The following is a 25,221-nucleotide window of genomic DNA, read 5'->3' on the forward strand; positions in this document are numbered from 1 at the left end:
GGTATTTAAAGGTCCCATGTGTGTTGACATTCATAAGAAGAAGAGAGCCAAAAATCCCCTCACTGTAGTTTTCCGTCTTCTCTCTGGAGCTCTAGCAACAACAGGTTGTCGAGCCAATCAGGGGAGACGATCTTCGAGTGCTCTCGCCGTGCTTACAGACTTAAATCTGAACAGGTCGATTACTTCGTGCAAGCGCAGTAATATAAGAGCTGCCATACTCTTCTGTAAAATTTCAGAAGTGAGGTTCCTTTGATTGGCTTACTGTTTTCTCAGCGAGCCAGTCAAAGTGCAGCAGATTCTGGGTGAACCGAGTCATGAAAGTTTGGCAGGTCCATGTTAAAAAAAATCCCGACGATGTATTTTAGGGCTCGGCGCATATCTCTGTGGGCTGAGCTCTTTCACAGGATTAATACAGAACCTAGGCCTGATTCATCATTAAAGAAGACATGGACATCTCGATTTATACAGTATGAGCTCTTTAAAGCTGAATGTATATGCACTCAATTATACTGCATTTAAGAAGCCCAACAATTTCTACTACTTCACTCTAATGATACAAGCTTTCAAACTAGTTTTACAATTAGTGGGATTTCTTTGCTCGGCAGACTGCAAACATGTTGCTGCAGTGTCCCTGCTTCAGAGGCAGCCCTCGCACATTATGAGACTCATGGTGTTGCTTTTTATTACCACCCTATGTCAAAATAGCGATGGTTTATTGGAATGCTTTATTTCTTGTGGCTGTTTTCTTCTTCAGGACCTCTCTCTCTCTCACATTCTCTCTCTGGTGCTTTATTGACAATGGCTGGCAAGATTAAGTGACTGTGCAATTAAAGGGAAACTCCAGCATGAAACAGGATTTAGTCCTTGGAAACAACCACCCTACAGACAGCTCATGTCGAGCACTTTATTATGTTATTCTTGTTAGGTTTCTAAAGTCAAAGCACTATGCATTTCAAGAGTGATTGAAGTAATTTCAGCAACATCCATGGCAGTCTGATAAGAAGACAGGTAGTGGTTTGTATTTCCTGCCTTCCACAAGTTAGTCAGTTCAGGTGGAGCAAACAGGCCGAGCTTTTGATATTGCTCATTGACGTCGTTCAAAGACAAGGTTGTAGCTGAGTTCATGTCTGTCCGTACTGCTTCCTTTCTCATGCATATGGAGTAAATTTAAAAAATGTCTGTCAATAGAAGCATACCAGATTTCTTCCTCAGTTCTGACCGAGTGAGCAGCAATAATAACTGGTTGAGTGACCGGCTGAGTTTCCTTTCATTGTTTATGAGATCAAACTTTCAAGATTCAAATCATGTGGAGCTGATGTATTAGTTGCTTTTGTTTCATCTCCATCTTTGAAAATGAAGAGGAGAAGTAAAAAGAATTGTGCCCTTGTTTATATCCTGACATAAATAAAGTATTGCGGATCATATATTGGTGATACTGTATTATAAAATCTAGCTTTCTTGAATTTTGCAGTTGTTTCACATCATTCTCACAAATCCTCCCAGTCATCAGAGATTTTGGGGCATGAGAGATATGATTAAATTCAAGAAGCCCTCTTATGTGCGCTGTTGAAGTAATTCCCTTCATTGTTTTACATGTTTTTGCAGTTTTAATATCAAACGAATCACCCCAGTGTTGCTGGGAAATGACATTGCCAATCATTTTCATTCAGCATAAGGCGTGCAGATGGTCCCCCCAGGTCCCCCCATGAAAAACTGCTTATTTGAGAGGAACGTCATGGTTAATTAATAGCAGCCGTAAACAGGAGTGCTTTCCATGCACAGACTGATATACGCCACCATTTGCCTCTTTTGCCGGCAGGGATGTTCGTCCCTGCACATCCAGAGCTTCCAAGCGTTATGGAAATTCAAGCACAACCTGCTCAAACATGGGATTAGTATGCAGTCTTTCACTGAGGTCTCAGTCTCTCTTTTCATGTGACACTACCTTAATCTCCTGCGACTGGAGCTCAGGCCACCGAGACACCCCCACGGAAATGGGTTCTAATGACATTATAAGTGAGCCTGAGGAGAACACAGGAGATTAAGGGCACGGGGTGGCACAACCTGATGCAGCAGCATAGAGATGTACGAAAACTTCTCAAGGATTTAAATACCACAGTGAAGGAGCCAGGTTCAGAGAGATAAATATTGAATAAATATTGAGGATTAAATGCACCGATCCAACTGAGTTTTTAGTTCATCAGACCCAACCATCCTTAAATAGATCTTAATTTGATGGCTCAGTGATGAGCAAGATTTCCCCCGCAGGCCAGCGAAAAAACCGTAGTCCAAACAGAGGAAGAGGAGGAACAGCATGACCATGTACACAGCATTTAGTATGTATAGGGCATACCTATCGGAAAAGCAATTTTCACAATGCAGTATACCTCAGATGCTACGATATTCACCGCACCTCCACCCCACCACACCCCACCCCCTCCTTATCCCCTCCTCCTGCTGAAGGGGAAACAGGCCCTGTGGTGCAGTCAGAGATATAAATAGGGCATGGTTTTATTTCACTCTCATAAACATGCAGATTGATTAGGGTCATTTTCTGCTAGCCTGCCTCCATCCACCCAAGCCTTTCCCTCCATTAGTGATGAAAACCTAGATTTATAGCCACGTCTGTCACTTCCAAACCATAATTCACTGCTGCACTGGCTGCCTGTTTTTATGTAGATGAGCTCTGGGAATAAGTTATATTAAAGGCCTCTGTCTCTATGTCCATAGGAGCGAGTACAGGTTGCAAATGGGGCGTTGTCAATCAGTCGTCTGACCCTGTCCGACACAGGAATGTACCAGTGTGTGGCTGGGAATAAGCATGGCGAGGTCTACTCCAATGCTGAGCTGCGAGTGATAGGTAAGACACTGACTGTACGCGTGTGTGCGTGTGTGACGCATGCATGAATACTCTATGTACATTGGCATGGAGAAATGTGCGCAGGCGGATGTCCATACTTGTTTTCAAGTTTGGGTCCATCATCTTCCTCCTCTGCCCAGTGGCGGCTGACCTCCGGCCTCTGTGTTATCGGGCACTAATTGAACAGCATTAATTATTAGATGAATGCGTCCAGCTGACAGTGATGTATGCCAGAGCTGCTCTGTTCACCAGCCTCGCCCATCTGCCCTGTCAAGCCTGTCACCGTCCACTCCGACCTGGCAGCAAACCCCCGAACACATTTCATCCGGAACAGGCTGCCAAACTCAAAGTGGAGATTTCTAAAAGGGAATATCACTATCAGACACCTTTTTGAAAGGCCAAACATTTTCTAAGTGCCTCCACATTAAGGGAAGTTATTATGTTGGAATAATCGCTTGTTGAGAAAGTAAATAGTTTTTCTCTTTCTGATGTGGCATTGTTTCAAAGAATCACACATAGCCCTACTGAGAATGATAAAAAGCCACAGTGATTTTCAGCTTGTATGTATCAATTGCCTGTACGACTATTTGGCTTTCTGATAACTAATTGTTCAGATTACGAACATAATCTAATGTCTTTGAATAATCCAATTTTAACGCTTTGCGTTAATTATTCTAATTCTGAGATGAGATAAATTTAATATCAGAAAAAGGAAAGAAAGGGGATGTGAGACTTTTGCAAACACTGGCTTTATTATTCTGCTCTTGTCTCAGCTGTTGCCCCAGATTTCTCTCACAATCAACTGAGGAGCCAGACGCTAGTGAAGGTGGGAGGAGATGTGCTCATTGAGTGCAAACCCAAGATGTCTCCTTGGGGTGTGATCTCTTGGCGGAAGGGCAGTGAACCACTCCGAGAAAGTACCAGGTAACACAACACTTCGTACATTTTGTTCTGCTGTGAGGAATGGCTTGACTGTTTCCTGCACGTGCTCTGATTACTTTCAGCCAACTACAAATCCCTGGGTGTTGTGTTCAAGACAACGTTGTTTCCAGATCTAACATTTTCAGGTCTCTGATGCCGTGTCACCCCCAGAATGGTCGCAATAAAATCACATATCATGCTCAGGAGATTAAGAGTTTCCTCTGATGATCATCAGTTAGCTTAGCATTGGCCTGACAGTGCCAGTGTTTTTTTGAAAGAAGACTCTTGTGCCAATTCTTGGAAATGTAATATGATGCATAGTAAAAAAAAAAAAAACAGCAGTGACCCATCAACCTGAACAGGGAAGTGCTACAAGCTGCAATGCCACCTCCAGAATTTTGCCCCAACAGTAAGTCAGTCCCTATAGACTCCCATGTGAGAACGTCCAACTTTACAGGAGAAATAAACATGTTTACAGTGCAGTGCAAAAACTGTTTTGGTCCCAATAGCTAATTTGCTCCTTAAAGGCAAATGTCATTTTTATACAATTTATCTGTTGGAATGTAATCCGTTGAGTGACAGGTGGCTTAGCATATGTTTACCACAATAAAAGTATCTGAAAGAGGTTTATTCATAGTTGAAACAACCTATAATGTAAAACCAGCAACAGCTTGGACTACAAAAGTTAGATGTTAGATGCGGAAGAGTTAGATGTTACTATGTGTTTCTCTGCTGCAAAATAAATGTGGACAAGTGGAAGCTGTGTTGTTGATTCATCGTGTTGCTTCTTACAGGAATTGATTTACCTCTCGACTTACCTTACTTATCTCTCGGAATATTGAATTTGGAATGACAACATAAATTTTGTATGTTCTACCTATTTCTAACACTGAATAATAAAAATTCAAAAATTCTGGATCCAGGTGCACCTGAAGACTCCAGACATTGTGGCATATTTTCTTGCTGTGTCCACAAAGCGCTTTTTGATTCAGTCCCCAGATGCTTGTGTAAGAACTCTTGCTGAACAGCTAAGAGGAAAAGCAGCATGAAGCCTAACTGAGCAATGGTTAATGGGGTTTGCCATGTTTTATCTGCAGCTCTTTAGCGGTACCCAAACAGACCAGCTGCTGAGTAAATCCAAAGTGCTAATCAAGTACTTTTCACCTCAGCAGGAATGATAAACTCTCCAGAAATCACATTATTGAACTTATTCTTATTGACTTATTTATTTATTAACTTAACTTATTTATTGAACTGATACATTGCCAAGTTTCTGAGGAACAGGAGGCAGCCGTCACGTCCTGCCACATTTGACCCCTGAGATGTGATGTGTGCCACACACGATGAGTGTTTGTGTGTGTCGGAGTGAAGTGTGAAATCTGGCCCAGTGGCCTCACTGAAGACAGGGGTCACCCATTGGGTGTCACCACTCTAGCATGACACCGTTCTGACAGCAGGCCTATGTGCACAGTGTCTTGCCAGGCTTTGCATGTACACAAAGCAGTGTTGTTGCTTGTCAAACAAAGTGGTGGTGAATTTGCATAGTGGTTTCGCTGTTGGTGTCCTTCACTCGCCCTGTGCCACTTCAATCACACATTTTAGCCTCTCAGCAGCCGTGCCTTTTCGATTCTTTGTTTTCAATTCATAGTTTAGATTGATTTTACATTTGCCTTCAATGCGACATGAATTGATGTCCAGGTGAAGTGATAAATGAAATGTCTGTTTCTGTTTCTGTTCCAATGTTTAACAGATGCTGGGTATTCCCAAATTTCTGTCCTTGCATGTTGCTATCCTTAGTCGTCTCGCTTATTTATTTTCACGAATCACGTCAAGTTTGATTTATTAATCACTAAAGTAAAAAGAAGTAAAACGTTTTGGGGTGTGAAACATTTATAAACCCCATATATCCTTATCTGTAATTGTAGATGTTCCAATATATTTCTGGAATAATCTTGCATGTCAAGTTGCGGCACGTCTAAAGTGGATTGTGCAATTTCTCCCCCTACTCTGTTGTCAACTCTCTGCTCATGTCTGTCACACAAGCAAAGTGAAACACTGCAGCTAAGTGCGTGTAGCACCAACTAACCCAGCTTCTTTCTGGATTAGACGGTGTCAGGTATCTACAGATGAACGCTAATGCAATGTTTCTTTCTCGTTTCTAACTTGAGCCTGAAGTTACAGTTTAGCCAACTCTTTTTAACTAGCCAACCATGCATCCTTCCCTTTACAGTGTTGACCTGGCATTTCATGACTAATATCAATATATATTTTAGGCAAACACTACTGCCCAGTCACAAGCATCGGAGGATTTGTGGTTGTAGCAACACCATTTTATTTATTATTTTGTTATTTCATAATTATAGTCTTTTGTGTGACCCGTGGTCTACTTTCTTTTTTTTTTCTTTTTTTTACTTTTACTTTTTAAATATTATCTTTTATAATCCACACCCCTTTTAATCTTCTGGGTTGGATTAATGAAGAGTATTAAAATCCATGTCTTTACACTTCCTGTATTTTTTTATAATTTTGAGGGACTTGCACTTAGGCATCCATATTATATTTTATACTCACACTTATTGCACATACAATTATTTTCATTTGCAACTGCTGTGATTAATAATGAGGGAAACAAGATTTTAATCGTCTAACTTAATTTAATGAATTAATTGGGAATAATGGAAATCCAGGGATTCCTTTTTTTTTTTTTTGCTGAGATAAATAAAACGGCAGCCATTTAGTTCATTAGTGAACAAAGAGGCACGTCATGGTGGACTATTAGTTGACAGATTTCTTTCACACTTCCCTTTTTCTGGTAGTTTTAAAAGTCTGTTTGATGTTCAGAAATATGTTTAAAGGCTTTTACTGGAACAAAGTAATAGATGATATTTGGCTCTGGCCACCTGCGCTGTTCCAAAATGAAAAAGAAAGAGGCACAGATTTGAAATTAAAATTCATCCCAGCTGTATTACATTAAAAGGGATTTTTTTTGCCCTGATGCCAGACCTCGTTGCCAGCTACTGAGTGGAGCAATGGTTTTCAGAGCTTGAAAATGCATGCCAGAGCCTTTTAAATGTGCTGATAACAGCTCCCCCCCACTCTTTTCTATTATCCCCCTTTCCTCTCATCTGTGACATACACACATATACCCATGTGTTGTACACCACGCAGTAAAACTCTTCAGCATGTCATGGTTGTCAGTTGTATCTTACACGGCTGCCCACTAATAGCTGACCTGCCCTGTGGGGTTGAATGCAATGAGGAAACTCATCCTGCTGTTTGTTTGGAAAATCTTTCGTGAAAGCGTGACTCATGCAAATGAGTGAATGTAAATGTTGCAGTGTTGTTTTAAACACCAGGTGGTTTGTCAGAAAACCTGCTGCATTTCTTCTTTCATTTATGCTTCTTTCATGTATTAAGTCTAGTTAGAATATTTGTATGCACGTGGAGTCTGCGTATGTCTGCATGTCTGAGCACGTCTGTTTGGTTATGCACCTGTATAGAAAGGTGCGAAATCATAAGACGTAGCTGTGAGCCCCTTTTGTTGAAGATTAATTGTCTTAATTGCCTTAGCACTCCACAGTGGCTTTGGCAGAAAGGGAACTCGTGTCACCAGCTTGGTAATCCATCTTCATAGCAGCAGCCCCCCTTTTTTTCCTGCAGGAGACCAGCAGAGGGAGGGGATGTCTTATCTACCCCAGACAACCCTGCAGGGACGAGGTTTAGATGACATCAGCTGGAACAAAGCAGCTGAGAGCGCAGAGCAGAGCAGGTCTTGCTGATGAGCGTGTAAGTGGGCCGTGTCAGCCGCAGAGAGCATTTTTAAAAAAAAAATTAAATAAAAATGGCAGGATGAAATAGAGTTTGTTAGGTCTGCTCACTTTGGACACGCAAACTACTGTCCTTTCTCAAGCCATACAGAAACGTGCTAATATCTTGATGTTGCTCCCTCTTTACTCAAATACTCGAGTCCTGGAGTGTTTATCTGCCAGGGTCGGCAGTGGCGGTGTTTGGGTGTGGCTGGGACAAATCCCGCCGCTGTCATTGTTGTCACGCTGATGCTGCAGTGTGTTCCCAAGGCTGCGCAGCAAATACATGTTGTTTTGTTGTTTGTTTTAATGCATACAAAATCCAAAAGGTCCAACCATTAAAGTAAATACTGAAATGTATTTTATGATATTGTGTGATTTTTGTTGTTTTTAGCTCTTATTGTGGCCTCATGTTTCTCAAATAAGGTATTCAGGATGAGGGTAAACCTGCAGGTGGCTGGATTCTTGTGAAGCAGGGTTTAGTTTGTTATGCACTTTTGCAGTAAGAAAAGACTCCATCCAAGAACAAGGTCCATCCAGGTAATTGTTGCCCAGTTGGGCTTCGAACAAGCTTGATGCAGACATGAAGCCTATTAGAGCTGTATTTGATCAACTGATTTATTTATTCAAAATACCTTATCTAATATCCATCTTAGACTACCTCTTTCACCTTCTGCATGAGACTGTGGCTGTGGTGTACACAAGTACAAAAGTTTTCACATATGAATTGAAGTGGCATCCCGCTCTTAATCCGCAGGGTTTAATATGACGTTGGTCCACCCTTTGCAGCTGTAACAGCTTAACTCTTCTGGGAAGGCTGTCCACAAGTTTTAAGAGTGCATTTGAGGTCAGGAGTGTGTTTGAGGCCAGTCAAGTTCACCCACGCCAAACTCTCTCATCCATGTCTTCACGGACCTTGCTTTGTACACTGGTGCACAGTCATGTTGAAACAGGAAGGGGCCATCCCCAAACTGTTTCCACAAAGTTAGGAGCATGGAATTGCCCAAAAATCTCTTGGTATGCCACCATAAGAGATTTTGGACAATTCCAGAGGGCTGACCTCAATCCAATGGAACACCTTTGGGATGAATTGGAGCAGAGACTGGGAGCCAGGCCTTCTTGTCCAACATCAGTGTGTGACCTCACAAATGCGCTTCAGGAGGAATGGTCAAAAATTCCCATAAACACTCCCAAACCTTGTGGAAAGCCATCACAGAAGAGTTGAAGCTGTTATAGCTACATAGGCTGGACATATGGATGGACATTCACAGGGCCAACTCATGTTGAAAATATTTATACAGGAGGACATACAGGAGTCCCAGGACTGTACTAATTATATCCTTCTTTTTGGTTTGAAAGGAAAAACTTTGTGTAACTAAAATAACAGTAACACAGCACTGACAGGCTGCTCTGATGATCTCTGTGACTTTTGATGGAGAGGAAATAGTGGTGTGATGGGCCTGAAATGGTGTGATAGTCCTTAAAGGTACCGTAATGGTTTATTCGTCGCCGTTATTTATTTGACAGGCAGAAGATGCAGTGTGTTTTCTTGTGTCCTTCTACAGGTGATTTAAGGAAGCTGGGAATGCTTTTATGTTGTGTTCTTTATTTGTCCTTTTTTCTGGTTACAGGCTGCTACTGTTAACAGTCACCTATTGAAATGGCAAACTGTGGGAAACCATACACCAGGGTTAGGGCGCACCCATTCATTGTGCATTTGGCAGTGTAACTATTTGAGTGAATTTTTTGATCAAGGTGAATTACAAGAACCTTGTTGCCATGGTGACATCTGCTCAAAGTTTTATCAGCTCCTTTTTGCCCCCAGATTAGTTGTTCCCAACAACTACAGATGCACAGTCCCAAGGCACATAGAGTGACACATAAAGGAAGCATAAAAGTTGGTGTATAAAAACATCTCCCCAATATTAAAATTCAGATATCATTGTTTTTCGCAGCGGAGCTGTCACGTCGTTTCTTTGCTTCTCTTTTTTTTTTTCACTCAAAACTCAAACTCAAAAACTCAAAACAGACCTAAAAGTGTGTAGTTTTCTATTATTTCTATAGTCTACAGTCAGAGAAACTGTAGGACTTTCATATTTTCACCCTTGGTCTTAAATAGAGGGGCTGTTGCCCCACAATAAAAAGGTTGTTGGTCCGGTGCCCAGCCTGGGGCCTTTCTCGGTGGAGTTTGCATGTTCTCCCTGTGCCTGCATGGGTTTCCTCTGGGTAATCCAGTTTCCTCACACTATCCAAATACATCATGTTTGGGTTAACTGGTGACTATAAACTGTCTGTAGGTCTGAGTGTGAGTGTGAGTGGTTGTTGGTCTCTGTCTGTCTCTGTGTGTTGGCCCTGTGATGGACTGGCGACCTGTCCAGGGTGACCCCGCCCTCACCCAGAGTGAGCTGGGATTGGCTCCAGCAGACCCCGTCACCCAGAAATGGATAAGTGGTAGAAGATGAGTGAGTGAGCATGAAGCAGATATCGTTAGGTTGTGATGCATGAGCATTTACTAAAAGCTTGGGCAAAAATAAATTGCACTCTGCTGCCAAGAAATCTCACAGCAGACCATTGTCTCTGGCTTGCCTGGCCTCTGATCAAAAATACCCTTTATTGGCTGATTTGGTTGTACAATGATAAGACAGAAACACTAATCCTGTTGGGAAAATGTTTCCCCTCTTCAGTGGTTTAAAGAGTCTGATACAGCACTGTCTTAATCTGTAAGTACATTTACGGTAGCTGCTTCTTTGTCATATTTTGCGAATGAATCACTGCTTATTCAGACAATCAGCCGGGACGGCCATGGGCTGCAGAAAACATGACAATTAGCCCGGCAAAGAAATGTTTACGCCACTGTCCTCTGACCACATGCCAGAAGTTCCTGGCATCGCTGGCCCGAACTGTGGCAGTCCTTAGGATATCAGGCATAAAAGTGATTTAAAACAAAAAGAGGGTGTTCTTGTCAAAGAAAAGTGAGCAGAATATTTCTTTGGCCATCTTTAAAGGCTAAAGACAAACACTCATTTCAAAGAAAATCTGTGTATTGTACAGCACCAAATTAGCCTTTAGTTTTAATGCTTCAATTGATTGATATTTTAATAAACCTTATACAGCGAACTTGATTATCTAATCCATTTGTATTTCACTTCTCAGTGTCCAAACAAAGTGGAATAAGGCCAAATAACCCTGACAACCCTGACACTAAGATGACTCACACTTACAGACTGCTCCTGTATTATGAGTCAAAGAGCAGCTAGTCCTCATCCTTGAAGCCTTTTCTCTCATAAAAGTGGATCATGAAATATTTTAGCAGAATATAAATCCCTTTTTATCACTCTCACACGCTCTGCTTACAGGTTTTCAGAAGTGGGCTGAGTAAATCTTTCTCCAAGATTATTTTAGACCAGGTTTCAAAGGTCTTTGTGAGTCATTTCATGGCTGATTGACAGATGAATTTGTCCTTCGTCTGTTCCAGTAAAAAAGATGTCATTGAATGATTTCCACTCATTTGCATTTGTCAGGATTTTGATTCCTACAAAAACATGTTGCACAAAAAGAAACTGTTGCAGGTGTCATGATACAAAACCACGACTCTGTATTTCGACTTTCATCAAACGGTGAAAGCAATTGCTAACATTGTGTTATATTTTTGCATCTTAATACTGGAGAAGAACTAATCTATGTAAAAATGTATACTTCAACTAGCTACAAGCGGAGCTCTAAAGAACCTATAATGCATTGTAACAGCTGGGCATGACCATGGTGGTATAATCAATGTCTTGAGTCACAAAAGAGGACCCCAATGCAGAAACAGATCAGGTAAAACCAAGTCTTTATTTACAGTTAACAAAGTCCAACAGTAATTGTCCATGAGTATACCAATAACAACGCACAAAGTACAACCAAAAGAGGAAACGGAGACTGAGCTTGACATTCTAAAAAACTAACAAAGTACCAACAGAAGGAGAGTACAAAAAGTGGGGCAGAACAAACAAGCCTGAATCAAAAAAACATACCCAAAAAGTAAATAAATAAATAAAAAGAACCAAGGGCAAGGCAAAGGCAAGGCTGACTGAGGCACAACGCATAACCTGGACAAAAACAGAGAAGAGACACGAACAGAGACACAGTCCCAAGAAACTGGGAAGAAATAATAATAATAATAATAATAATAATAATAATAATAATAATAGGCATGCGTTATCACCAAACATACAGGACACTCCAGCACTGAAACGAAGGCCAAGGAGGGTATATATAGTGGGCTGATTGGCGGTAAATGCCGGGCAGGTGTGCCTCGTCAGCCAGGAGGAGGAGTAGAAACGCCTACTGGGAAAAAACACAGGGAGGAGGACAGAGAGCAACAGGACAGGCAAAGAGTAAGCAAGACAGTTCAGCCTTCATCGTGCTGGATGTCTAAATGTCCTATTAACATATAAAATATGTTTTTGTCTATTTAGTGTTGCCTCAGGTTGAGATACAAACACCTAAGAAGAGCTTATAAACTTCTTCTTTTTCTGTCTGGACCTCTTGTCATTAAATCGTTCTGGCTTCATTTAGTCTTGTGCAGTGATTCCATGTTTAATATGTCAAAATGACACTTTCCCTCAGAATAAAAACACTAATGAACACTATCATATTTCAAAATGGCCACATCTGAGCAGCCTGACACGCTAATTTGTCAACCATTTCCTTCCATATTTCTTATTTTATCACTTGTCACAAATTGAGCTCGGAATTCAACTTTGAGGCTTCTTTAATTCAACTTTCACTTTTTACCTAAAATATTGAGACTCACAAAAAAAGACACACACATGCCCACTGAAGGAGCAGGTCGCATAACATGAATCAGCGAGCATTGGAAATTACTATTGCTGGATGTGCTCTGACTCATTTGGTGCCTGAAGCATCTGTGAGGTGTTTATAGCTTTAAGTGGCATCTGTTAATGTCGGCTCTATAGGCGTGAACCTAGCACCACAAGTTTCTGAGTGGCTCACTGAGTTAAAGTGAAGACAACTCAGGAGGCTCTCTGTGTGTGGCGAGGATGTTGATTACTCCATTAGTTTGCAGGGAGAGCAATACTTGCTTCAAGCTAGATTGGCCAGATTCTGTCTGTGGTCATGACCCACTATTACAACTGTCCCTCATGCATATTATATATCTTTTCTACATAGGCAGAGCAAAATAAGCATGGCTGTCACGTAAATGAAGAGATGTCTCGCAGAGTGATCTCCATTTATAGGTCCATCTGCTCTGCCAGACATACTCCAGAAAGAATCAGTGTCAGAAGAACACCAAAACTGCAGAGGAACTCTGCATTAATTTACTTATCGCACATCTCCCTATCTTACCATGATGCCTTTGCTCAGTTTAAATAAAATTTTAATAAGAGCCCTGTCAAATGTCTCAGGGCTTAATTTTATGAGGACTTGGAATTAATAAACTCTGTAAGGAAACAGGTGTATTAATAAAGCTGGTGATTAAAGGATCTGTGTGAGCGAACAACCCAGCACTGCTATTTTCAGTCGCCTCATCCTACGGCTGCATGCTGTTATGCTTATTAAAAACATTGTTTATCATGTTTAAATGTCACTTCCCATTTTTTCTCATCAGATCTCTAATTTCCTCATCTGCTCCTAATTGAACATCTGCTGGTAAAGTGGAGTTCTGACTCTGTGGAGGTTAGCCGTGAGTGAGTAGTGCCAGGCCTGAATACTGACAGCTCATGTGCCCACAAGGACTTATTTCATTGCTTTGCCTCGAGTAACGCTTTACTTCCTGACCAGGCTGCTGTGAACAGCTGACTGGTGCTTTTCATTTTGTCTTTGCCTACTCCTCTCCCACCTTGGCTGTGAAAAGCACATTTTTCCTTCGCCTGAGAACGGGGGCAAAACCGAGGATTAGCGCTTTGCTGATCCTGGCAGCTGCAGACAACACCCGACAATGTTTGGAGGTACCTACCAGAACGCACATTCGCATGGCAGATTAAATGTTTTATTTATCCAAATATGTCTCAGGGACAGAGCTGCTCAGGAGAGGGAAAGGGGGTTGGTAATCTCATTGGTTGGTTTGAGCATCAGTGGGCGGAGCCAAAGTCCTGTTTCGGAGGGATGGTCAAGTAACAGCTCTTTTAATTAGTGGAAATAAAAGAAGATTGAGGCTCTTAATGGCAAATAGAACTAAGCTCAACATGGGCGACTATTCAGATGACTTAAAATAATTTGACAGTATTTATAACTATTTGTTCAATCGCAACATATTTCATATTTTCATATTTCCATATAACCTCCTCATCTTTTTTCAGGAAATGTCCAACCCACCGGTTAGCCAGAAAGTCACACAATGAATCATTAGTTCGATATTTTTGTTGCTCTGAGCAGGCAGGAAATGCACCTCTTGTTTGACATGATACAATCAGAAATAAATCTGCATGAGATAAATGAGCAGCCAGCATTACCCGTCGTGGTCTTGCAAGGGCGGACTGTGGGCCTGTATTCCAGATATATTTCATTGGTGTGTGTGCAATTCACTGAATCACCAAATTAGAGTTTTTGAGCCATGAAGTTAGAGTTAGAATGGTATACAGAGAATGTGGTATTTTTCTTTATACAATTTGGATTCAGGCTTTTTCTCGGGAGGTTTTAGGAGTTTTGAGATGTGAGTCACAGTGTCATCCAAACTCTCTCCACAGTTAGCTGATTTGTCCAACTCATACCTGATGTGGGTCAGTTGACCAGTCACTGAACTCCTCCCTGGAGGCATTGCAGGCCTGTCAAGAACACTGAAGCTGTGTACCTGGCACAGTTATATTCTGCACATCAAGAGTTAGAACCTGCCTGTCTTGGAAACCACAAAGAGAAAGTTTTAAATGTTAGTATGCTAAACTAAGTAGCCTCCTGCTTATATACAGGTAACCTAACCCAGCGTCCCCTGGGAGGTACTTGTTACATAATTGTAGCTGAATTGCAGAAGAGAAGTTTGTGCACAAGTTTCCAAGGAGCAACCCCCAGCCAACTTGTTTCCAGAGACATAAGGTTTACCCTTGTGCTAAAAGTCTTTTCTCTTCTCATGCTGAAATAAAATCTTATTGTTTGAAAACAGCAAAGCATAGATCTGCAACCATAAATTTGTTTATCCAAATGTCTCCATCGAATGCTGTGATCAGCTTCCTCACTACAGTACAAGATCAATGTTTTCAAATTAGCTCCATCAGATGATGCTGATTCAGACTTTTTTTTTTTTTTTTTTTTTGGCATGAAATCATGGAAAGGATTAAAAAAAAATATCTAATTGTCTTGAAGGGTTTTTGGTTATCTGTGTATCACTTTTGAATAGAATAGTTTTCAAAAGGTCTCGTAGTAACTAAATCATGGTTAAAATGGAAATCTAAACAGTTTAAGGTTATACCTTCTGGACAGAGTGCTCCTTGCTGATGGACAGACAGTACATTAGCCTTTATTGTCAGTCATGATCATGGGCATTAATTGGCCTTGTTGTGTTTGGAGAGCATCAAAGTGATTAGCAGTTTACCTTCTACAACCTCTCTCATCCCAACACATCAGTCACAGGCAGAGCATATCCTGTTAGGACTTCAGATGGTCTTGAGCTATAAATTTGGAAATCGGTCAGATTGTCCATTTGCTTACTTAGCAGTTTGTCCATTTCTGGAAGAGGAGGGGGAGGGAAACACATCTCCAAGAATTCGTTGCCATCCATCTAAACAAAATAAATCCCAACTAAATAAATCTCAGACCAGAGAAAAGTGAATTTTGAGATGTTAGCTGCGATTAGGTCAAATCCCTCTTTACCCATGTACTGTTCGCCAGGATTATTTTTATCTGGAAGGCTGTGGCTGATATCATTTTTCAAAGTGAGAATCTGCCAGCGCAGCATGAGTAATCCATCTTGGTTCCTCTGACAATTTCCTGTGGAACATGTGTGTGCTCTTTATTCCTGAAGGGATACCTCAGCACACGAGGAGAGACGAATATCTCTGTAGAGAGAATAAACCAGGAGAGCAGTTTGTGATTAAAGGAATCCTCCAGAAGAACATACAGAACACCCTAACCCCCCGTGCAGTCCGTGCAGTCCTCTCCTTGCAATGCAATTATCAACACAATCACATCATGCTCAACAGACGTTCTCAATCAGCCTGCTTCATTAAGACACCTTCCTATAAAGAATGCACTTTTACACAACATTTATTTCAGAAGGTTCATTTGCACCAAGGTCCTTAGACAGCACACTGTGTGTGTGTGTGTGTGTGTGTGTGTGTGTGTGTGTGTGCGTGTGTGCGTGTGCGTACACATATAGGAGACAGAGAGAATTTTGCTTATTTTTTCTGTTCATGTTTTCATCAGAGTCATGCCTGGGGACATTATGTCTTCTTTCCTTTTATTTTTGATGTGAAACCAAATACCAAAATGTGTTGTACATTTAATTTCATTTATCAGCATTTTGAATATTGAGGCTTAACTTCTCTTGTTATTTAGAAAATAAATCTAGCTACCAGCTCCTGGAATGGAAAATACAATATTCAAATGGTCTAACAAATTGTACCAAGGGCTGTTAGTATTAGAATTCAGTACACAAGTGTGCAATGCCTGCTGTATCTATCAAAAATATAATAATAATAAAAAAAAAAAAAAAGTCATCTGAGTTGTTGAGGCTATGGGGAAGAACTTGCCATTTTCCAGCTTACATTATGGTAATACACAGTGGAGCAGTGGAGGTAGTGTGCATTTCATAGAGTTAGAGATTAATACTTGCATTGCAGCCCAGCACCCCTGTCCCCTGGCTGTATTTTTATGAAGCAACCATATTGCCAAACAGGCTTTAATGCCGGCAAGTGCCCTAGAGACAAGTGTCAGTTCACACTGAGCCAAAGGGAAAGTCATTTCAAGTATCGCGTGCAACTTAGTAGTACTATTAATGTAGCCGATACACAAAAACTACACATAGCCCCGCTTCCTGCTGCTTTGTTGAGACTTGGAAAATGAGTGAATACTCCGTGTCAATCATTCTTAATCGGCTGCTCCGTCTTAAAGCAGGCGTTCTGTACAACAGTTGTCGCAAAGGCACTTGTTATGTTGTGGTTGAGCTTTGATTGACACCTCCAAAAATATTGTTGTCAGGCTGCCATTTTCTGCACGATTGATTATCAGGTATAATGCTCTCTCACCGCCGAAAGACTGGTAAGGTAAACTGTAATTGAGCTGCCTAATAACTTGTGTCTGATTTGTGTTCCAGGCATTTTTAATGTGATCAGGCTGAGGGCTGACTCACTCACTGAAATATTTAAAGCACAACTCCTTCCTTGCTTTTTCTTTTTTCCTTTTTTTTTTTTTTTTTTTTAACTCAAACTTCCATGGCATGTCAAGCTGAACACAATGTTTTTTTTTTTTTACTCTGCATTAAGATATCTGTTGTCAGCATTGGAGAAAATTGTCTTGTCACATGGTGTCTCATGCAGCTTTATGGTACTGCAGTCATTTGTTAATTCTACTTTTGGACTTCTGTCGCCTGCAGCTTCCTGTCTAAACAATCACAGAAAATGAAGGGTTATAGTTAGCAGGCCAGGACTACATATTAATGCTTCAATTACATGAATTTCATTAGATTTTTCTGGATTCAAGTTTAGTGAAGTTTATTCATATCAATTGGCTACACAATACAGGAATGTGTGTAAGCTATGGCCAAATCTGTTGTGTCAGGATATACAGTTTCAACATAATGGTACCTTGAGCAAGTCGGTGTATTGCATCTACTATGTTAAACATGAACATATTTGCTTGTTAGCATTTATTAATAGTGAAAAAACAAGATGGTAATGTCACTGGTTGTCTGTTTTGCTTTTGTTTTTGTTTTTTGGGATATTTGATTTATGTCCTTTAACAGTCCCAGATGAAATGTCAAATAGTAAGTGGGGCACTGATCAACCAAGTTTTTTGCAAGCGATTTAGTTTGGTTTATTCTGGGTTAATCGTCCCCCATCATAGGCCCATGTGGTAATGCTTTGATCATTTGCCGCAGCTAATGATCCGTGTGGCAAGGTGAGAGTCACTGGTACAGGTCTGAGAACAGAAAAAATCAATATCAATTACACCTATATTGGAGAGTTGTCAAAAGTAAATGTCGAGGTGTCCCTATTTGACCAGCGTCAGCCGATAGCTTTGTTGGCTCAAAGAACAACAACAGCAACAACAACAACAAAAAACCACCATACCTTCACTGTGGACTCTAATTGACTGTTACCCTTGATTTTGACAACTTCACAAGGAAATGGAAGGCACATTCTCTCAGCCATGATGCTGCATAAAGCAGGTATCTGAGAGGTTGCACCGCGGTTGCATCGTGCTCGGCAGGTTTTCGCGTCCTGGGTCTACGCCGCACAGCTGGGCTTGATTTATGCTGCTGACAAGGCCGTTTCTCTCCAGCACAGCACACTGTGGGGAACCTTAGGAGAGACAGCCTTTCAATTTATCTCTGTCTGCCCCACCCCCCCCCCACTGCTGCACTTCAGGGTTTTTAAAGCAGTCAAGAGCATAGATCAACACCTGAAGTTAGGTCCCACCCCTTCGTCCCAACTCAGAGGATATGGCGACCTCGCTTCTTTCTCTGCACGCCCGCCACGTTACAGCCCCTCGCCTCCAGCGCTGTTAGCAACACTGACGTTTTGATACAATTATGATTAGAAATATCACCTGCGGGTAGGTCGCCAATAGTCAGCGTGGTTTGGAAATAGTAACGCACAGACCTCACCTTATCGCTGAGTTCACCACAGCGGGCTAACACAATATCAAACACATCCCCTGCAGTGATTTTTTCACACTTGGGATTTTCCATTTAGTAAACTGGTATTTGCAAGTGAGTTCAGCAAGTTGTCTGTGCACAGAGGCAATAATCTGTGTATCCAGCGCCTTAGCTGAGACTAATAATTTGCTGAAATCACCATACGCTTGTGATGAGCTCTTTTCCTTTGGTCTCATGGCTGAATAATTCCATTGATAGAATCTTAACCTCTATTTTCACAAGCTGTTTTATTTACCCTATTAATTAAGTAGAGACGCACACAAGCCTCCACCCTGCAGTCACGCCACCAATCAGCCATGATGTCTCAGAGGCGCCAGAGTATCCATGAATGGTCTGATTTGGAACTCTCCAACCAGAGTCTGATCTGTGATTACGCATTTTGTTATGCTGAATTTTTAGGAGTGCCCTCATATTCCTGGACATTAGTGATTTAGTGTCCTCATGTAGAAAGAATACAAGCATGATTTCACAGTTTGACCACAAGGCTTCCACAAGGAAACTTGCTGCGCCTCCTTGGCCCACGCTTTCTGCAAAGCCACTGCTCTTGATGGAAAATATTTCATCTATTGTTATTATTTTGTGAGTAAGTTTTTTTTACTGCGACAGTTTCCCCCCTCAAAATGTAGAGTTTATCAAAAAGTTCAAAACATATCTGAATCAAACATCAAAACTAGGTTTTCAAGTGCCCTTTTTGATTGCGAGGAAGCTCACAAAAAGGCAGCATCTGCATCTGTCAACGGTGTCTCAAAGAGAATGTAAGGAAATAACAAAAACAGGCTTTTACTTTGGACAGGGCTCTTTCCTGCGATTTCCACTTCACAGTGCCCATGATAGCTGCTCTGTGACTGATGTTATTTGTCTCTTTCATCTTGTCACAGAGCAGGGAGGATCAACACTGTACACCCCCTGTCCTCAGAGGCTTGATCTCTCCCAAAATACACACCTGTGTTTTTTGGGATTACAAGAGCTGTCTTGCTGTGCTCAAAATAATTGCCGGAGAATAATTGCCGTGTCCATTAAATCTGTGTGAGGCACGGATGAAAGGAGTGGCATTTGTGTTCATCTCACCTGTGAATTATTGATACCTGCCCCTCTGCTGGCTTCCCTTGGGATGGAGGTTGGAAATGTCTCTTCACATACTGGGCACACAGCACAGATATCTTGTTTGGGCCTTGGCAGACTGGAGAGAGGAAAGCAGCAAAATGTGTTGATAGTAATCTGTCTCGGATGGCTCCTTCTGTATTTGACCTAATCAGCAGGTGCATTGGCTTCAGACTAAAATACAGAGCACATATACAGACGGCCGCTCTTCTCGTCTTTCCGTCCCGACCCTCTGGAGCTCACTACCCAAACCCACAAGAGACTGTACCCACATTCAAACTTCAAATCCTTACGAAAAAGCCACCTTTTTAAATTGGCCTTTAATGTGTAATTAAGTGTGTTAATTTTAGCTCCCGTTATGTGTTTCATTTTTTTCTTGTATTTTGTTTTCAATTGGCTTTTGCTTGTACTTTATATTGATTTTTTTTAGCATCTTTGAGCACCTGTAAACGGCCGCATATTCATTATTATCATTATTATATTATTATATTATGTCATAAAAAGGAAGAGTCTCCCCAATTTTTCATCTGACACTGCAAAGACGGCAGAAGCGCATGCAGTGCGTCCAAGAAGCAGGGCTGCTGAGGATTTAACTCCCTCTGAGAACCATTGTGCTTGCACGCAGCACCTCTTGGAAGTTCTCCTCTCATAAAACGCATGGTGCACAAGTCACATGATTGCTGTTTTGTCCGTGAGGATAAGGGATTGTGGAAGCAGAGGGTGCTGCACAAATGCAGGTATTTAGTTATGTTGAGGTATTGCTGCGAGGCTCGTGCTGGCCGACTGGAACTGGGTCAGAGCTTGCTCTAGTTCAAATCATACATCTCCCGTGTTTGTTTTCACTCTAACTGATTACCCTGGTTAACTGATAGCTAATGCATATATTGTTAATAACAATTTGAATGCAGAACTATCGACTTTATTTTGCATTGTTTTAGATAATGTGACTCAGGAGACCAAGCTATATACACAGAATGCCTGCAAAGCAGTGTAATTAATTAATAGCACTTGTTTTAATTGTGCTTACTCTGCTTAGGGTTATGGTCTTTTGTAGGACCGTGGTTCCATTTAATGGGCCATTTTCTTAAAAATTTATCAGCCTCCAGGTTTAATGTCATTAACAGTGGGCCCTCCCTCAAAGTGCTCTGCCCCCCCATGTGACTGATGGTCACTGCTTGCTGCTTTGCATTCAGCACTTTTTTCCCTTCAGCCTCATATAACACAAGAAGTCTTCACTCAGCAGCGCCAAGCGCTGTCAGAAGTAGGTTCCTTTGTAGTAACTGTCTCTGTGCTCTTATCTCATCTACCGCTCCAAGAAGACTCAATGAAAACAGTAGGAAAAACATAACGCCGTGTCACACTGTATCAGCTGCGTTTCACAAGTACATCCAGTTAAATGCATCACTGGTGCAAACAAAACAGCCTGCTCAGATAACAGCAGTGAATGCTGATGAACCGTTTTCTGTGTCATGTGCCATTTTGAATTCTTCAAATTTTCTCAGCTTGAGCTCGGGCTCCATCCACAATTATTTCTCCCTGTCAAACAGCTGTTCAATCAATCAAAGACAGTAGTTTCAGCTGATTTGAGATAGTGACATCAGCTTAGATTGTTGCATGTATGATTACATCAGCTATTATGTGGGTTTAAATAAGGAGCGAATGATTACACACCTCTGTTTTCATTTAATAACCTTACAAATAGGGCACAAAGCTATCTCAGTTTGATATTAACAATAGACTACATGGACCACATTTTTTTGTTGTTGTTATTTATTTATTTATACTGTTAATCTATTCTAAATCATTTCTACTTTATCACGCTACAAGCAGCTTTTTATTTGATTGTTGATTTATTTATTTATGTAGCATAAAGACTCTTCAGACAAACTATGAATGCATGGCAGATATGGAATAGCATTTATATCTGGATGAATCTCTGGCTCCATCATGAATGTGAGCTTGGCATTAAATGTCCTTTTAGCTCTTCGTTGGACTCTACCAACCCCTGAGGAAAATATTTGGTTCTTTAGCTGTTAAATGTTCTGGTTGGTCTTTGGTGCTGCTGGGAGAGTGAAAAGCTGCCTGCTACGATGACACTGACAAGACCAATGAGACTGAACCAGCAGTGAAGCTGTGCGCTCTAACATAACCCTTTATTGATCCCTCAAAGAGGGAAAAGTGTTTCATACAACAGCTCAATACACATAGATAGACAGTAAGAAAGAAGCTTGACTAAAAGAAGATTAAAAAAGAAAGAGAAATAGATACAAGAAAAGGGGAAGAAAATAATGACATAAAAAATGGTTACCATATTGCGAAATATATATACACTATGTTTCATTTTCCCCAAGGTCACAGAAATAAACATTTTTATTCTGCAGGTTTTGTTTTTGTTTATTCATTTTATGTATTTTTAAATCAAAACAATCAGTTGCAGGACCCATTGGGGTCTTTTCCCACATCACAAACCCCATATCCATGGGTGCAGTTTTAATGAATAACACATTAGCACCAACATTTACGTGTATTTATAAAGAGCTCTCCCCTTTAGCTGATTCTTGGGTTTGCTTGAATGTCTGAACTCTTCTCTGCTGTATAAACGCAGATGAATCTTTTCACTCTGACTCCTTTGACTCATTTTTGAACTCACTCATCAGTGAACAGAGCCATTTACTGGCCACACATCATTTTCTCCCCCTCAGAATCAGGCTGATGCCATTTTATATTTACAGTTTGCAGATTCAGCAGAGCATTTCAGATAATTAAAATCCAGCCTTCGTGTGTTGGTCCTCCCTTGATTTCCCACCATACCTCGGTCTCAAGGGCACTATTTCCATGTTTGCATGTTATTTCAGAAAATGCAAAGTTTTGTTAAAGGCCTTTTGACCTTTTCCGAAGCACTTGTGGCTATTGTGTAAAGGGCATAGAGTCACTGTTGTCCTAGATATACTGAAGTCATGTTCTGAATTAATAAGCCCTGAAAATACAATCCTGCAAAAAACCAAATAAGAGACACTGAGAAATGTTCACTGCTCGGTTAGTCTTTTATTTTTGCTGCCCCATTTTTTATATTATATGTATACCAGCAGTATAAGCAAACAGTACTAAGAAAATGATTTGCTTTGTTAACCACAGGGTCACCATTCTGGACAACGGAAATCTTCGGATATGGAATGCTACCAAATCCGATGCAGGTCTGTACACCTGTGTGGCGAGAAACCAGTTTGGTGTGGCAAGCAGCACTGGAAGCGTCACGGTTAAAGGTATTTCCTGCTCCCTCTTTAAATTTCATCACTGTCTCTTTTACAGCTCAGTCAGCAGGGACCTTGACCAATAAAGTACTGGGCACCTTTTCCGAATGCATGTTTTTCACCCCAGCAGCACGCAGAGCTGTTTGATATTTCATTCTGCTCCCTGAAAAACTAACTGATGCTTTCGATTTCATAAATAAAAAATGGCCACCGTCGTGAAGGGGGAATGATTTTTGAAGCATCTGACCACCTCTCTCCTTCTTGCAAGACACGAGGACCTGTTTTTATTTTTCTCTCTCTCTCTCTATCTCTTTCGCCATACTCTCATTACAAGAGAGATAGAGACACCTTGGTTGCTATGTCTGTTTGCAGAGGCGTTGAAAACATTCAGCTCACTGCTTCAGTGCCACCAGTACTGTCAAAGGATATGCTGTGTGAAAAAGGCCTGGTGTTGTTAGATCGTCTGTGCTGGGGATTGCATTTCTGCTGTTGTACTGTGACTTATTATACTTCATTAAATATGAATGTGAGCTGGGTATAAAGTGTTGTGCATGGCGTGGCTTTATGAGTGGCTTTATTGTGTGCACACTGCTGTTTTTCTGTCCTTTTTCCCACGGGGAGATACTGCTCTCACCTCCATCCTAGGGGGATTGGCTGACATGTTCACTGAACTATACCCTCACTGTGACCCCCTTTTCACACAGGTTGCACGGTTTGCGTTATTGTTATTTGTTCTGCCTTGATCTTCCATGCTGGCTGGTTTGTGTAGATTTGTAGAACTATTGATCTTCAGTATACTGGCCTTAGGGAGACAAGTTCATGTCTCATTTCAGAGGCTTTGGTTTTGATTCACATGTATATTTCATCAGATTGATGGAACAATCCTTGGACAAATCAGACAGCTGTGGTTACATTACTTTAGTTTCACCAAAAGCAGCATATTCTGAGATGTTAAAGAAAACCTTGTCTAAATTAACCTTGAATACGTAATACATGTACAGACGTTTGAACATCAAGCACACACGTTTTTCGTCAGTGCTGGTTTAAACCTTTCACCCAGTAGGGAATGAGCTGCCCTGGTCAGAGAAGAAAATCCAATAAAGTGCTGCCAAAATCCTTCGAATTCCCCAGACTGCATGATGAGAAATGGAGTGCTTTCCCCAATTCTCTAAAGTTAGAGCATTTTTAGAAAGTCTGGGGCTTCTATTGTAGTTTAATAGTTAAAGTTTAATCCATATAAATGTCTCTCTTCAACAACTTAGCCATTGGTAAAATCCCTTCAAATGCCATGTAAATAGAACAGCAGTCTAAAAAATAATCAGTAGAGGTTTTTTTTGTTTTTGTTTTTTTTAAGATGTTGCCTTAGAAACCTGGATTAATTGACTTTTATTTCACCCTGCATAAGTATTTCAGATAGATCAAATATTTTGACAGACACTGATCAATGTCTGTCTGAGTAGCAGCAAACAAAAATTCCCATTTCTGTACCAGCAGAGTAATTCCCTTATTACTAGTAAATGCATCATATAAAGGAAATAAAGGAAAAAAAAAAACAAAACTGTGCACTGGAGACGTCCTCTGTAAATCACTATGAAGGCATGTTTCTTTTTCTGTTAAATTATAAAAGACAACTGTCATATATTATGAATGCTCTAAAGTCAGCAGCAGTGAAGACTGCGGGGGGAGCTTTAAGTGCACCTTGCGGCTGATTTATGCTGATGCATCACTCTACCCCCCACTTATGATGCTTTCTCTCCACCAAAATCAGTAAGTATTTGCATTTTGTATATTTTCCACATGTATGTGTAAAATGCTTTGAACCTTAAAGTGCGAGAACTTGACTTGAAGGCAGAAGGAAACGTACATACTTACTATTCTCCGTCGGTTACACTCAAAGCCTTCCTTTTACCCATTTATCACACACTGTGAAATGAAATTGATACAGAGCGCACCCCCCACACACACAGCCAATCAGAGTGAGTGGGGGGCGAGTGAAACCTGCAGCTGTCTGTAGTTTGAGGTCGATGGCCTGTGTGCGATTTTCCAATCAAGCTGCTAGGAAACACACCCTCATATGTCTCTTCAGAATAAATAAACAGCCCTGTTATCCACTTATTATTCCAGTGAAAGGGAATATGGGTTTTTATGTGGCACCTTCCCTCATTCACTCCCATCATACGTTAAAGCTGATGTTACAAATGTTCCTGTGTACTGTATGATCGTGTGCCTTTCTGTCAGAGTGGATATTGTTTGCGAAATGGGATGGGGTAATTTACATGCGCTATTTCATTGAGGATTGGAAACCTATTTAGTGGGGGGAAATTTGTGCTACGGTGAGTAGCTTTTATAGGAGATGACAGTAGTTTATTCAAATTGACTTTGGTGATATGAATGCTGAAAAATACTTGTCACAAAGCGTTCGGCGCCTCCTGCTGTGAATAAGCCACCGAACAAACAGTCACAACAGAT

General features: G+C 41.0%; 1 protein-coding gene across 1 annotated transcript in view; it reads left to right on the forward strand.

Annotated features, from left to right (window-relative positions):
- The window catches only part of cntn4 (contactin 4), a 159,580-nt gene that overhangs the window by 116,573 nt on the left and 17,786 nt on the right, over positions 1 to 25,221 (forward strand). The window contains 3 exon segments of the mRNA XM_029502436.1: positions 2,731 to 2,860; positions 3,634 to 3,784; positions 22,637 to 22,764. Of these exon segments, the coding sequence (XP_029358296.1) occupies positions 2,731 to 2,860; positions 3,634 to 3,784; positions 22,637 to 22,764 (409 nt within the window).

Source organism: Echeneis naucrates, chromosome 5, assembly GCF_900963305.1.
Source record: "Echeneis naucrates chromosome 5, fEcheNa1.1, whole genome shotgun sequence".
Taxonomy (NCBI): domain Eukaryota; kingdom Metazoa; phylum Chordata; class Actinopteri; order Carangiformes; family Echeneidae; genus Echeneis; species Echeneis naucrates.